Raw genomic sequence first — 17,042 nt, forward strand, 5'->3', positions numbered from 1 at the left:
AAAATCTTTTTCATGGGAAGGAAAAGACATATTACTGTGACAGTAAAATGCATTCTGCTAATAGAGTGTTTAATTTGATCTTGCCATCCTGAGTCACCCAGTTCTCTACATTATAGGGGATCAGAAGACACATGGAAAATAAGCTTCTAAATATGCCTATAAATTAGCTGAGAAAGAAATGGCATGGGTACTATATTTCCAGAAAACACTGTTGAGTGTTGAAAAATATAGAATACTGGAGTATGTTTAAACAAAGCAAATAAAATTGATGAGTTAAATATAATGTTAAAGTGCTTTATAGCAAATGTATGCTATTATAAATTACAAATGTAAGTATTATCATTTCTATTACACAATTTACATAATCATCTGAAATATTAAAAATCATTTTCCTTTCATTTTAAAAATTTAACTGTATTGTTGAAAGTTATGCAGATGTATCCTTTTTTCCCCATGGTACCCTTCTAGCCCACCCCTTCTCTACGCACCCACCCCAGGCCTTCACCACACTATTGTTTGTATCCATGGGTTATTCATCTAAATAACTACTATTTTAATACTCTAATCTTTAGACAAGTCCAGAGAGTCTGTTAATGGGAAAATTCGGATTCCTTTATAGCACTGAAAAAGATTCCCTGCTCATGCCATTGGTTCTTACCCACTACTTCAAATTTATTTATTGCGGATATTCCACAGCACTTGGTAAATTGCTGTCAGGTACAAAAGGGCATACATCTTGAGCTCAGTATGTTACAAGAGTCATGGAATACTCTAAACGTATAGATGTACAAACTAGAGGACAGGTCCTGTGCAAATCTTAAACCAAGTTCAGAATGATTTAGACACAGAAAAGTCTATCTTCAAACTGTCTTAGTAACTGAACAAAATAAAAAGCTGACAGGCAGGTAACCTTGCTGTTTTGAAGTTGCCAATTAATAAAACACATAATGCATTAAAACTGAAAAGATGTCAGAACATTTAAATATTATCCAATTTCCAAAAATACCACTGCATGTATGAAATTCTTTTATTCTTACAAGGGCTAATATATATGCATAGGACATTGCTAATTATTTCGTATCTACACTTGCTGTTGCAAATGACTTTTCCAATTCTTTGAATATAGAAGGAAACTTAGGAACTAATGGGTGCAGATAATGAGGCAATCTCAAAGATTTCCAATGCAACTATTTTCCAAACGTGAGGCTAGGTTCAGTTGATCAATTGAGTCATTCAGGATTTGCCTTTAATATGTGATCTAAAATTTAGCAATGCACAGGAAAAGGTGTGCATATTTAGGCTTCTAAATATTTCTAGACATTTTCAGGAGATCTTCTTTCAAATAACTCAAGCCTCATACCATGGCTTTTGGGATGAATGTCCAGACAATATAGACAATATAGAACAGGAAAAAATACAAAATTCCAGGTTTTTCTTCTTATAGATATACATGCAAAAAATTAATTCTATGAAGATAAAGAAGCAGTGGTTTATTTGCTACAATTTAACTGTTCAGTCAAGGTAGCAAAATGGGTGGATGCTTGCTACCTCCAGTCCTCAAATCTCTTACCATCACTAAGTAATTCATAGACTTTCCTTATGGGTAAAGGTCAGAGAAATAAAATGTTATGTAGATTTAATGCAAATCTCTACATTCATTTTATAGGTAACTTCCTTTAAATGGAGGCAGAGATTAAAATTAAAATAAGCAGTGCAATTAGCCTGAAAGCAAGATGACCTTTCATGATTCACTTGCCATTTATAAAATGGGGAGCAGAATTACTGAGCATTCGAAGATCGTCTCCTAAAAATTCCTCTCCAGGGAAATTAGGACATTTTTACTACCCCATCAGCATTTATTGCTAAGAGAAACTTCTAATTAAAACCGATAACATTATATCATGTGGTTACACAGTGTCATTCTGCAAGCTTGTGTTACATCTCATGCACCATAAAAAATAGTGTGGCAAGCCTCGAGGGACACAATAGTTTTAAAATTGACATATTAAATATATATCTGGCCTGGAAGTCTCAGGTTGTTATTCGTGGATACACACTATTCTGTAGAAAAACATAGTTACATTTAATTATTTCCATCTTAAGGCAACAATTATTTCTTCAACCTGCAGCAGATAAGATCTTTACCAACATTCCCAGTCAGCGATGCTCTCATATACAGCGTTTGCTGTTTCCCTCCATATAAAACCAATAGGCCAAGGGGGCTTTATATTCTCAAAGGGATTAAAGTCCAATAAATCCAGTGGCCACAAGATGGATGTTAGATCTCATGTAATATTTATGTGACTCACATAAATCTGATTAACTAGTTAAGTAGAATGTAACACTTTTCAACTCGAAAATGTTTCACTACAAACCATTAATGCTGAGAGAATTCTATTAATATAATTAATTACTATATCTCAAAATGTATCTAAATTATATCAAGGCTTAAGGAGACAAAAATCACTAAGTGAAATTTGGTACCTCATTCATTAAATCAACACATGCCATGTTTCTTTAATATAGATGTAACATTTTGTTCTAAATTGGCATTTATGAATTTATTTGTACAGAGATTCAGAAAAGTACTTATAATGGAAAGAGATGGAATCTGGCTCAAAGTTGTAGGTTGGGGAAGGGAATGAATGATGCAAACATGCAGAAGAAGGGAAGATTGGCTATTCAGAGAACAGTAAGTTGTATGGGGAGAGCAGTGGGAGAAAAGACAGGGTAGAAATATGCGACGTGAATGATCAGAATTGGAAGTTGAAATTTAACTTTCATGAAAATGGGAAGAGACTAAATGTCTATAAACAAGTAATATGCTCAACCCTGCAGAAATAAGCATTAACCTGTCCACACTGTGTGTTATGTCTGGATGTGTGAGGAAAAGGGGCTGAAGGTACTGGACATTTGAGAGTCTGTTAGAGATACATTTAGGTAAGGTATCAGGCGAATTAAAAATACCCCCAAAGTATAATTCTGACTGCAGTAGGAACAGCTCTGACTGACAACTCATTGTCAGGATCAAAAGGAAACAGTTTTTCATGTCTACATTTGCTGTTGCAAATGACTTTTGCAATTCTTTGAATATAGAAGGAAACTTAGGAACTAATGGGTGCAGATAATGAGGCAATCTCAAAGATTTCCGATGCAACTATTTTCCAAAAGTGAGGCTAGGTTCAGTTGATCAATTGAGTCATTCAGGATTCGCCTTTAATATGTAATCTAAAATTTAGCAATGTACAGGAAAAGGTGTGCATATTCAGGCTTCTAAATATTTCTAGACATTTTCAGGAGATCTTCTTTCAAATAACTCAAGCCTCATACCATGGCTTTTGGGATGAATGTCCAGATTGTAATCTCATTACTTTTTCCTATGGACAATACAGAACAGGAAAAAATAAAAAATAAAGATTCCAGGTTTTTCTTCGTATAAATATACATGAAAAAAAATCCATTCTACGAAGAATAATAAAGCAATGTATTTGTGCACCTAAGGAACAAAGGCATAGAGTGAATTCCCAACAGCACATCCAATACTTTGTTTTATCATAAAATCATCTCTAAAGAGATAGGGCTCCTTGCCCTGGCTGGCGTGGGTCAGTTGGTTGGAGCATCATCCCATACACCGAAAGGTCTTGGGTTTGGTTCCTGGTCCACACATACCCAAGTTGCGGGTTCAATCCCTGGTCGGAATGCATGTGAGAGGCAACTGATCCATGTTTCTTTCTCACATCAATGTTTCTCTCTCCCTCTCCCTTCCTCTCTCTCTCAAATCAATAAAAATATATCCTCAGGTGAGGGTTAAAATAATAACTATAACTATAATTAATATAATAGTAATAAAGAGACTGTGCTCCTAGATTCTAGATTTCTTCTGTGCTGTTACACTTTCTGACAAATTCATCAAAAAAAAGTGGGGGGGGGGGGGAGCTGGCAATAGTCATAAAAGAGAAAGAAGAAGTAATGACTTTTGTATGTAAATAAAGATTGTGTATATGTAAAGAGATGCCTAATAGAAATGAGAGAGAGAGAAATCAGTAGACACAAGTAAAGTAATTAAACCAGTCATTCTGGAGTTTCTCAATAGGTTCAAAAGTATGTAAAAAAGCAAAAGCAAAAGTGGAGAAAGACTGGCAGGTGCTGTTTCAAGACATTAATACCTATGTTTTCTTCTATATCTATTCTGTATGCCCTCCTAGGAACACAAAAGGCAACAGTTTCCTATTATAACAACACTGCAGCTCTAGGGAAATCACCAGCACCTAGGCTTCCCTCAAAGGATATATATATATATTGTATTGGGCAGGGTGGCTGTTGTTGAGTCCACCACAGTTATTGTATATAAATATGTAGCCAAAGAGTCCTTCAGACTTGAATGTTTCAATGGAAGTTTGGGCACCATTCTTTGGATTTGACAGGATGAGGCAAACTGAAAAATCTTAATTTTGAATCCTGTAAATATTTACAGAATGTCTATCATGTGCCACTGTCTCACGAGCTGGGGATTTAAATGAAGAAGGCAACAATCTTAGAATCTATCACTCTTATAGGGTGTTGCGCTGTGTCCAGTTTTACAAGGCCCAGTCAATTGGAGGAATTAGTATATTGCAAAATTGCTACTCTTGGGGGTAAATTATATCAACTGAGCATTTTATATCAGATCACACTATGATGTAATAAACATTATTTTTAAGTTAATTACAACCTAAAATGTGAATAATGTAAACTAATTTATATGAGGAGGTTAGTGGAGGTGACAACTACAAATTAAGGGCATACTGTCAACATTTATTTTTACTAACATAAATATATAAAATATCAAATATATTTATATCACATGTCATTAATAAATTTTATATTCCTAGCTTTTCCCTATATTTTCAAATTTGAAAAAAAACCAACACAGCTATAACTTTAAACATTTCAGTATTGGATAAGGTAATATTTCTACTTTAATTACATTGAAAATAGCTAATGAAAATGCAAAGACTTAATATTCATCCATTGGAAAAATCACTACTAAAATAGGTGAAAGACACTGAAATGAATACTTTTATTCAATATACATATAAATATAGTTAATTACCTGTAATCTGTTCCATTAACAGGGGTCCATGTATATGTCCTGTTTCCTTTGTCAATATATCTCTAGAAAAAAAAGTTTCACATGGTTATTCTCACCTTTTACTCTATGTAAATTTACATGATGAGCAAAACATTAGGATCTATTTATAAATCCAGTGGTCATTCAACATCCTTCCTCACAAATTTCTGATCTATTCTATGTTATAATGTTCATTCTGTTATGGATATAGGTATATGTAAAGCAAAATGTTAGGACAAAATAAACACCCAAATGATAAATTTTAAAAACTTACAAGTGAAAATCTTGGCAATTTATGCCAAATTATTAACCCAAATACTTTAAAAACATTTCCTGAAAAATAAACTTTAATAATGAAATAGGACTGTGAAATGTTAGATAAGGCTCAGATAATCCATACCAGAGTATGTTTAAAAGAAACGGTTATAATATCAGGAAATTAATGCAGTCAGTGTATCTAGATCCAAATATAAGATTAGCATTTATTAAGCCATTTTTATAGTTTTATCTATCATGAGAGACTAACAACTCAGTATCATGAAGGTTGAAAAAACAACTAAATCTACCAGGGAAAGGAAATAAAGAGAGAAATAACCGCATGGATGTAGAATCTTTCATAGGCAGCTGATGAACAACACTAAAGAAATTATTATTCTTTCTTCCATTAGATATAGTGATGACACATTCATATCTTGTAATTCTTTTAGTTATTTCCAGTTTAGTCATCCTCATCAGAACAGTAACAGTCACTGAAGTATTACTTGGAGTTAGGCAACATACCAAGCACTTTGCAGTCACTGTCTCATTTAATCAACCTCCTGGTGAAGATACTATTATTTTCCACAAATTAATGATGAAGAAATAAATAAAGGGGACTTTAATTGAGAGGATAAAAAAAAAAACCATTGTATGGCAACTACACAATGCTGCCACTATACATCCAACATCCCTTGGTTTTATTTATGTGAGTGGAGAGTGAGAGAATGGAGGAATGGAGTATTAAGGTTTGGGGACTAGTAAAATTCTTAAAATAACTTTTAAAAATAATGTTTACCTATTAGATACTGCTCAACAAACATGGCAAACTAGTGTTGTTCTGCAAGTTGTAAAAATAATATCAGATTAGGAAACATATATGATGATATTTTTTTCACTATTAGTAATAGGAAAACTCTGTAGGTGAATATTGGTCATAAAAATAATTTATAGTCAATTAAAGTAGGAAAATATCAAAGTGGTTTAATAGAAACAAAAGTGATTTGTAAGTTGAGGAAAGAATGTTCAAGTCAAAGATCTGGTTGATGGAACAATATGGAAAAGTTGGTGAAACTGGTGAATGGTACACATTTTTCCTGTAAGGAGTGAAGGGGAAAACAGCACAGCTAAAGTCTGAGTAAAAAGAATTGAAGTTTTAACAAAGACTGAAATTGATATTCACCTCCCCTTAGGTTCTCATAATGGGGACTCTGAATGATATTAAAATAAGGAAAGCCACATGACACTGAAGGATCTATTTAGATCCTAGCTACATTTTAGGAAAAGATCTGCTGAGGAATTCAGGAGAAAACTTACATTTTAAAAGGATGCTATAAAGATTAAATTTCTAGGCTCAAAAGCTTCTGAGTTCTATATTTTTTCAAATACTCAAATATATGAACATGCATTTACTCTAAATGTGACTAATAACAGATAGGCACACTCCTCATATAAAGAATTCTTCAATGACAATGGAATAATAATAAACAGTACATTGTGTTACATTATTTGTACCAGTGACGTATGGGGGTAGTTGTGTTGTCTCCTGATTTAATTTCAGATTTGCAGGGAAATTATTATATAAAGTACATAAATACTGCACTAAGATAAATCGAGCCAGATACAAGTAAACAACCAAAAAATGTTTAAAATCAGCCCTGACCAGTTTGGCTCAGTGGATAGAGCATCGGCCTGAGGACTCAAGGGTCCCGGGTTCGATTCCGGTCAAGGGCATGTACCTTGGTTGCAGGCACATACCCAGTGGGGAGTGTGCAGGAGGCAGTTCATCAATGTTTCTCTCTCATCGATATTTCTAACTCTCTATCCCTCTCCCTTCCTCTCTGTAAAAAAACCAATAAAATATATTTAAAAAAATGTTTAAAATCCTAAATAGTTAATATATGGAATACAATAATAACATCTGCATTAAATTGTGCTTTATTTCTTATAATGATAAAAATGATAAAAATATTTCAAGAACATATTAATAGAAGAATAAATGAAAAATAAAATTAAATTTAAAAAATAATAGATAAAGAAACCCAAAACAACATCATTTTATAAAAATTCAAGAGTTAAAAATCTTATTGAAAGGGGTGGGGGTGGGCTAGAAGAGGTCAATGGGGGAAAAGAGGACTTATGCAATACTTTCAATAAAGGTTATAAAAAAGAAAATATCCCTCCAGGAAAGAAGAGTACCTTAAAAAATTTGTTTTTTGGAGACAACCCTGTTTTATAAATAAGTATTGCTTTAATAGAAAAAAAAGCCTAACTACCAATATCAATTATTATTGACATGTATGAGAATAAGCCTGACTTAATTCTTACCTCATCTTGAGATTTAACCAGAGTTCTGAAGGATTTTTCTCCACTTTCTCCATCTATCATTTTATTGCGAATCTAAGGAAAAATGAAAAAAATTATTTTATTGCAATTATTACTAATTGACCTACCAAAGTATGTTTATTAACATATTATACCTAATTTCAGAACCAAATGAATAAAAGTAGTAGGTTGCTGCTATTCTCTGGGAATATTTTTTTAAAAGCTATCACATTATAGTAAGTTTACATTATTTTTTAAAAATAAGAACATCCTTAATGAAATATTTTCAACGAGGCATTAATTCTTGAAATATAATCAATAAAGGAGTGGTCAATTATTTTATGTGGTCAAGGGGAAACTGAGATTTAAGAGTGGTGAAATAATAATTATAGTTACTCAGTGGCATGAGAGTCCAAAGACCAAGCTCCTTACTATTACATAATCCTACTCTATCATGTAAAAATATTTTACAACAAATATTCTTTAAGTACCTAAAACATCCCAGCATCATACCTTGGCCCAGGATAATTAAAATAAAGAATTAAATTCTATTGTAAAATGAGGAATAAAGCTGTAAAAATGTGTAAAGCAAGTACAAATTAAAACACAATCTGACAAATTATGATAAGAGGAGAGAAGGAGTTCATCCATCTGAAAGAATCTCAAAAATCTTTGCTCTGGAGAGAAATCAGCTTCAAAACCTGATTCTGCTATTTACCAGCTGAGTAACAGGAGACAAGCTAGGCAATGGAACCTCGTTGTACCTCGCATATCATCAGGACAACAGATATAATAACAATAATAGTAATAACAATAATAATACCCATTTCAAAGGCTCTTGAGAATCCATGACTTACATGTCATGTACTCAATAAATATCATTATTATTATTAATGATTATCCTTATCGTGATGGGAGACTCTCTCAGAGGAAGTGAAATGCAATTCTGGTTTTGAAATTAAATAGACATTTTCTGAGGAAAGAGCACTAAGACAAACATGTCAGCTTCTCTACACATGTTGCTCATTGGGTGGTTGAATGGTTAGATTCCCTGCAAATTTCTTTCAACTCTATAGCAACATACTCCACATGTTTTTTTTTTATTGGCACTTACATATTTCATTTGTGTTGAGATACTTAAAATATCTCTATCTGTGAAATGAGAAAGAAACAAACACACCCAACTTAAAATATTTCTTTCTTTTCATATGACCTTTTGGATAAGTGAGCCCAGGACCTAGAATTTTTTCAAGAGAAAAACATCCACATTTGTGTGTACAGTACCTAAGAGAGCACCCAACCTGCTGGCGCTGCCCCATAGATACTTATGGAATGGGTGATTCCAGCATTGGAGCGGAGGTTCCTGTAGGCCTCCTGATTACACTCACCTCCACTTTGATATCATTCTCTAATTCTGCATCAAGGAAATCCAAAGTTACTGGCTCCTGAGATTTGGGGTTCTACACAAAAAATAATAATGATTAAGCATATGTGACATTGTAAAACGATGCTATATATAGAATAATTCAATTAATATTGGAATGTAAAATTAACCTGTAAAGGTTACTTACCTAAGGTATAATAAAAATTATATAATAAAAACAAAGATATATTCTTTCATGTATATATATTTAAAAGTAATAATAAACAGGGCCAGAAATTTAAGCTTTAAGTGCAGCAAATTTTAATTAATCATCAGCTGAAGATACTCTTATGTTGAGCACTGAGTTAGATACTACATTTAGAACCACAAGCTCTGGGGGGAAATGACTTTGAAGATCCACTCAGAAGTTTCTCTTTAATTATGATGAAAAGGAGCAAAATATAGCCAAATTAATAAAATATTGAGCAATATAACAAAGAGAATATATAAATAATATCTTTCTTATTTGTATCTGTAAATAAGAGATTAAATGAAGAAAAATACTTTAAAACTATGAATTTGCTAAGCAGAACAAGCTCTACTAAATGTATTCTTCCTTCTTACAATGCATAAATATGCAAATTTCTTTCATGTATTTGAATCTCAGAACCTTTACATATATTTTAATGTCAGGTTAAGTTTATTTAAGGAAAAATTTGTGGCTAAGGCATAAAAAATCTTAATAAAGATTAGGTATTGTAATTGAAGTCTAACTAGAATAATGACCCCTGGATTCATTAAATACTGTTCCCTGCTTTAACATCTCCTACCACTACTTCTTGCTGGTGTCCAACAATAAATAAAATTCATTGTGGAACGAGGAAGATTTTTTACTTATTTATATAAATATATCAAAATAAAAGTTAGCCTGGCTAATTCACTTCATATGACATTTTTAAAAAAGTTGTCAATTACAAAATGAAAACTTACTGAACTATTTGATAAACAAAAATATACTGATTATCTTATAACACTTGCCGAGTAATGCAACATGCCATAGTAGAATTTCAAAGTTCACTAGACCAATGAAATTGTAATAGGTATCTATAATTTTATAGTTGCAAAATTTTAGAAACTAGGTGTTTAATGTTTCATAAAATAAATACTGCTATATTATAATAATTAAGTAAACAGGAGTAATAAATACAAACTACGCTGTATTATTGCAAGGTAAATAAAATTTGAATAATTTCAGCCTCACAGGCTCTTCCAAAATATATTCAGATCATCACTATTTTAAAGAATGTTTTAGGAGGACTGACTACTAAAGACAGCACCAATTATTCAAATGTACTGAAATTAACCATATCTTATTTATCACAAATGATGACAAATAAGTACACATGGCATTTATTAATTTATAATTATAACAAAAAGGCCTTCTTTTGAAGAGTAACTCCATTTAAACAATGCAAGTTTATGATTCCCATGGGTTTTGATGAATGAGGATTTTTTAAAAGGCAAATTTACAAAAATAATTTCAACTGTGTCTGTCAATTTTATTGAAAAAATATTCACCACTTATGAACTCAATATGTAGAATCAGAAGATTCTAGGTAACTGAAAATAAGTATCAAATTGTTCAATACTGACCGTTTGGATAGCATCTTATTCGCTCAGAAGCAAATATTGATTTGAAATGTCACATATTTCATAAGAAAATAAACATCAATGTTGAAAATAATTCTAATCCTTTCTTTAAAGAAACAGAACTGAGAAAGTCTCTAACAAAAGGATACTCTATAGTTGAAAATATTAAGAATTGCTTATTTAAAAGTCCCATGAAATAAATCATCTCCACACAAACACCATTATACCAGCATTAAAATTTTAATAAAGTCACTGCAAAACAAAGTCAAAATAATCAAAACATAAATAAGAATATTATCTTACATGCAATGGATAATGCATAGCATGACCAGACCCAAACAGCATGCATGGAGGAGGCATTATCAGGAAGAATTGGCAATATGAAGATGATGTCCCAATCCAACATATAAAGACACAGAGAAGAAAATGAAATAATAAAAGAAAAATGTCAATGAATAACTTGTACTTTTTAAATGGCAATCTGGCTGACCATTTTTTGAAAGACCCATCATAGGCAATTTCTTGAAAGACCCATCATAGGCACAGTTATAAAAAAATGCAAAAGTAAAATATTCTAATAAGAAAGCAACAAGAGAGTTTTGAGAATTAGAATCAAGTTCCTCTACTCCCAATACTTTTGTTTTAAGTTTTAAATATCTAACATTTTTCATTTGTAAAATCTGAATATCAACTGACAGAATAACCACATAATTTGTGGAACTAAAATAAAATGCAATGTTAACAAATTTTAAATTGAAATAATTAGTAGTTAAGTATTATTAAAAATACTACATACGTAGTTCAAAAAATATTCCCCAAATTCAGAAGTCTTGTGTGGTTGCTAGTTTGCCATTTGGGGTTTCCTTAAAGGAAAACAAACATAAAACAAACCACTTTTAAGGTTGTTTGTTTTAAAAATTATATCATAATATTACATGCAATCTGAAAGTACTACAAGAATAATAATTCACTACGATGTACATGACTGCTAAGATAATACACAGAAACATGCAAGAAGAGGAACATAAAATAATTTATCAAGACATAAATATAATTTTAATCTCCATAGGAATCATAAAAGATATAAAGACTGATGCAACAAAGGAAATTCAAATTGTCATGGAATTCGAGAGCTAGAAGAGAACTTCCTGAAGCCATTAATCTAGAGATTCTACACTTTAGAAAAACCTGGGTTGGTTTAAAAACTATTCAGAAGCCTGGATTTCGTCCCTTGCCAGATTAAATGAAATTTTCAGGAAATGGAGCCTGAAATATATATATTTTAATCTCCTAGGCAGATATATTGTGTGGGGTAGAAAATAATTATTAGTTTAATCCTCTGCTCAATTACTCAAGTTTACAGTGTTGGCTGTAAGTCCTACTTTTATAGCTCAAAGATTTCTTCTTAATATCACACTACTTCTCCATTATAGATGCTCCTTGAGTTATGATGAGCTTATGTCCCGATAAACCCATCATAAATTGAAAAGATTATAAGTTGAAAATGCATTTAACACTTCTAACCTATGGAGCATCATACCTTCAGATAGGCTACTTTAAACGTGCTCAGAACTCGTAACATTGTTCAGCATCATGGGAGAGGATCCTACCATATCCTGCTAGCCCAGGAATAGATCAAAATTCAAAATACGATTTTTACTGAATGCATATTGCTTTCACACCTTTGTGAAGTCAAAAAAATCCTAAGTCGAATCATTATAAGTAGAGACCATTTGTATTATGTCACCAACTTTCTTTTTTAAGAAATTGTAAGCTTACATTTAAAGCCTTAAATAATATTGAACTTTAACATTTAAAAAATTTTTTTTACTAAACTGTACTAAATGATAGGAAGTATTCTTTTACATTTGTTATTTTTAAGGTGCTTAAAGAAATATGCATACACATAATAAAGTTTAACTTTTGTTGACAATAGAGAAAAATTTTGAGTTTGCCAAGCAATAACAAACAATTCATAATGTTTATTTGTAATTTTAGACATCTTTAATTAGTTGAAGGGAATTTTCTCTAACCTCTAACTAAGCATATACTTTTAGAAAGTAAAAAAAGAAACGTTGGCTTAAATTCTATGGCTTATAGAAAATATCACATCAGAATGGTATTTTTATTTCCACTTAGGAATGAATTTCACAAATTGTTAAGATTACATGGATTTGATACCAATTTCATAATGTTTAATAAATTTATCTTTAGAAGCCATATGATTGTTATGCTGATTGTTAACATTATTACCACTTAATTTGCTAGCAATTTTTAGTTAGCCAATGCATACCCTCTGCCATCATTAATAACATTTTGCTCCAGCTTATTGAGAAACAATGCTCATCTCCATCTCATGCTCTGGAAGCTTGATGTCAGGAAAGGCAGCATTAATCATAAGCTTTTAGAAAGAGAAGCTTAATTTCAACTCTGATTCAGCAAATTTGAAGGCACTGCTAGTTTCATTCAGTTACCTGAACATTGGGTCTCCTTTTTCTTAAATTAATTGTTGGTATACCCACACCAATAGGCTAAAGCAACAGAAAGATGGTAATTCATCATGCTACAACTCAACATAGATAAGGGTTTTATCCTATAATCAATTGTGGTCATGTATTTGCTTGATAAAAACAGGTATTATAGAGTTCCCGAAGAGTCAGTAAACAAAATAAAAGTTTAAAAATATGGTAAGTAAAAAACTGTGTTTTTGTTTGTTTGTTTGTTTGTTAAGATAAATGACTGTTAATATTCTCTTTTTTTTCTAGGAAAAAAGTGAAGAAGTTGTAAGTGAGAAAGATGATTTGTCTCTGACAACTTTCATGTTGATTAAGAAAAAACAAGAATGTATAGAATTTACATAATTCAAATGTGTTAAAATATAAATACTATAGAATATTAAAAAGTCTTAACCCTTAAAATGTGTGCCTTTGTTTTCTGAAGTAATACCAAATATATCTGTGGCACTAATGGATAATTCAATCAAAACACTATATATTTATTTTAAATATTGACTTCTATGACATAGAGAATATACAATTTCCTTGACAATAAATACTTCTTGGGACTGATCAAAAGGAATTACCTAATATGTATACTTAATCTGATTATTTCAATAAAACAAAATGGAAAACAATTAAAATGAATTTTGAAATAAAACAGGAATCATAAAATTAGACTTTGACCTTGTTAAATAATTTTGGTTACTATAGGACATAATATTATTTTCCTTTTTTTTCTATTGGTGAATTGCTAATGAAAAATTAGGATTAATTTTGTTAGCATATCTGCTGAAATTACCATATTGGTCCTTTGTATTTGTCAGTTTCTGAAACATTTGTCATATACTGTATTATCATCTTATGAGTTTCTTGTATCAATCTGTATAGCATACATCACCCACAAAATAGAAATTATGTTTAACTTTTAATAAGAATTTAAAACCATGAATTTAAGAAAAAAATACACTGTTTAACAATATTTATTTGTAATGGTTTCTAAAATAATATTTTTCTAAATGTGATTCTGTTGCATACTTGCTTTTAATAATTTTCTATATAAAAATACAAAAAGCTGGCCCTGGCCACTGTGGCTCAGTTGGGCATCATCCCATGCGGAAAGGTTGCCATTCAATTTCTGTTCAGGGCACATGACCAGGTTGCAGGCATGAACCCCAGTAGGGGACGTTCAGGAGGCAGCCAAGTAATGATTCTCTCTCATCAATGATGTTTCTCTCTCTCTCTCTCCCTCTCCCTTCCTCTCTGAAATCAATAAAAATATATTTTTTAAAAGAATATAATTTATACCTTAGAAAAAAGGCATAAAGATTAGGATAAAAAGGTTTATGCAATTTTATCACTTCCCAATAACTCACAGATTAATAAACACTTCCCATTTCTGAAGCCCATCCCATGGAGTTTTACTTATTGAATTGCATACATATTTTTATAAGTCTATTCAAAAGTGGAAAAAAAAACCCCACAATCTTGGAGATGAAGAGGAGAGAGAATTACCAGAAGAAAAGGGCAAAAGAAAGCGTGTCCTATGCATTGAGGAACATTACTTATATTTATCAGATTCATGTGGGTGGAATCGGGGGGCGGGGAGCAATTTCCTTCACTATCCTACAACCTTAAATAAAGTCCCAAGTGGGACATGAGGAACTCAAGCATGGGTGGTGATAATGGCTGTCTTTAAGACAAGAATATTGATTAGCTAAATAATGGAAAGCTAAATTGGTAAGAGAAAATGAACAGTGCTTTCACATTTTGATATATTATAAACTGTGATCTTGTCATCTATTAACATTACAAATATAATGTTTCTTTCTATTTAGTGCTATACAGTGAATTCTAAAATAACATACTATTAAGAACATTAACCATTAATTTTACAGGACACTACTCATTGTAAACAAATTATATACATACCTTTGGCTGAAGATTTGGATGTAATAAAACATAACCATTAGGATCAATTGCAAAATAATAGCCATTAGGGCACAGCTGCAAACAAACAACAAGAGTAAAAAAAAAAAATTAGATAGAGATCCCTAAGCTACAAGCAGAAATCCTCATTCTCCTTTTAAAATAAATCTTAAATACACATTTTAAAGCATGAAGAAAGATAACATGATATCTTTATTTTTTTATTTTAAGGATCCTTTTAACATTTAGTTCCTTCATTAATATAACTGCACATAATTTTTAAAGTTATTTAATGCTTTATGGACAAGTTAAATTAACACAGAGTTTTATGACAGAAAAGATACCAAAACGGTAAATTGCATCTTACTGTAAAGCGTGGCGTTAGTCTTTTAATATCTTCCAAAGACACATCAACTCCCATCACACCAAGAATCAGCTGGTTCTATAAGATAGCAAAAAGGTAGTGGGTTTTATACCAAACTTTATATATTTCTACACAATATTATTCATCCCTTTGCTTGGCATTGTTTGTATGCCATACTATAGCTCAAATTTACATTATATATAGATATAGATATATAAAATAATATGGCATATATGTATGGCATTTTTGTATCAATGTACAATGATTTTCAGCTTTGTTTTCCCACAATTTTATTACTTACTACTTAACTTAAAAAATAAAACCTTGAAAATTTATATTATGAAAAATTTTATTTGATACTTCTTGTACTTATTTTACCCCTAATATTCAACTTTATTGCTACTGTGTAGTCAGCAGCTGCAGCTCTGTGAGTGTGTATGCATGTGAGTGTATACTGACTTTGTGGTATACTATCATGACATGATAGTGTGGTGAAGGCCTGGGGGGGGAGGGGTGACAGGAGTGGGGAGGAGGGGATCAATGGGCAAAAAATGGGGGCCATCTGTAATACTTTCAACAATAAAAATTAAAAATTTTTAAAAAGCACCAAAATGTCTAGCTTATGGTTAGATGTTTGGTAATAGGCAATGAGAAAACTATTGATTTTTGCTGTTGATAGTATCTATTCTACTATCCTAAAAAGTATGTGATCTTATTAATAATAAAGTTGCAGAAATCCTAAAAACACTAATTTCTGTTTGCTGCTAATTTCCCAGAAATACCAAAGAATGGGCATCATAGTTTTAGTTGCAAGTCAAGGACGCTGTTTGGCAAACTGTTATCTTAATATTCTATGGGACATAAATTGAAAATGGAGTTAACATTTAGAATCAGGAATTTTTGTTTTAAATAAAATTATATAAATTATAAGTTAAATTGAGATGTTACCAAGAAAATTGTAAAATCCAGTCTATAGTTATTATAAGATTTCTTTAAACTTTGTGTAGATGCACAGAGAATGAGAAAACAACTATGCTGTTTTCCTAGTTCAAGTAAAATCCCAAATTAAAGCAGTCCCTTGCATAGTCCACATGAGGAGAGAGAATGACTACTCTATGAGTTATGATATTATGACCCACAGACATTTAAAAGTGGTAATGGGCCTACAAAGAGGAATAAGCAATGTTTTCTATGGCTACATTATTAAAATAAGGAGCTCAACTGAAATTTATAATAACTAAACAAGTAATGCTTAAGTGCTATAGGCTTCATTATACCATAAAATGGAAATAAATGGCTCTCAAATCAAGAATGACAACCAAACTACAAAATGACTATTTAGTATTCTCTGACATTCTTAAATTCCTTTTGCTATAAGCTAAGAAATAAGAATGTAACCCTATTTTTAAATCAAAAGTATTTAAAAAATAAGAAATGGAAATTAACAAGCACAAGATATTTTTCAGAACTTTCAAAACTTTAAGTGGGTAGCATTTTATTGCAGTGACAATATACCAGTGCTATAGAAATAAAAAAATAAAATTGTGAAAC

The 17,042-nt window shown here is 31.4% G+C and overlaps 1 protein-coding gene across 8 annotated transcripts in view; it reads right to left on the reverse strand.

The window, feature by feature from the left end:
- Window positions 1-17,042, reverse strand: part of CACNA2D1 (calcium voltage-gated channel auxiliary subunit alpha2delta 1) — a 381,531-nt gene that overhangs the window by 40,716 nt on the left and 323,773 nt on the right. For 2 of the 8 annotated variants that reach the window (XM_070424146.1, XM_070424143.1), the window contains exons 17-22: window positions 15,495-15,569; window positions 15,131-15,205; window positions 13,178-13,234; window positions 9,079-9,150; window positions 7,694-7,765; window positions 5,093-5,154 (exon numbers count right to left, since the gene is read on the reverse strand). In XM_070424146.1, the coding sequence (XP_070280247.1) occupies window positions 5,093-5,154; window positions 7,694-7,765; window positions 9,079-9,150; window positions 13,178-13,234; window positions 15,131-15,205; window positions 15,495-15,569 (413 nt within the window). Of the gene's footprint in view, window positions 1-5,092; window positions 5,155-7,693; window positions 7,766-9,078; window positions 9,151-11,499; window positions 11,567-13,177; window positions 13,235-15,130; window positions 15,206-15,494; window positions 15,570-17,042 lie in introns of those variants that run through there. The other 6 variants (XM_070424150.1, XM_070424148.1, XM_070424149.1 and 3 more) reach the window with 4 other exon arrangements.

Source organism: Myotis yumanensis, unplaced genomic scaffold, assembly GCF_028538775.1.
Source record: "Myotis yumanensis isolate MYYU_CA2020_CCGP unplaced genomic scaffold, mMyoYum1.0.hap1 SCAF_9, whole genome shotgun sequence".
In the NCBI taxonomy this organism is placed as follows: domain Eukaryota; kingdom Metazoa; phylum Chordata; class Mammalia; order Chiroptera; family Vespertilionidae; genus Myotis; species Myotis yumanensis.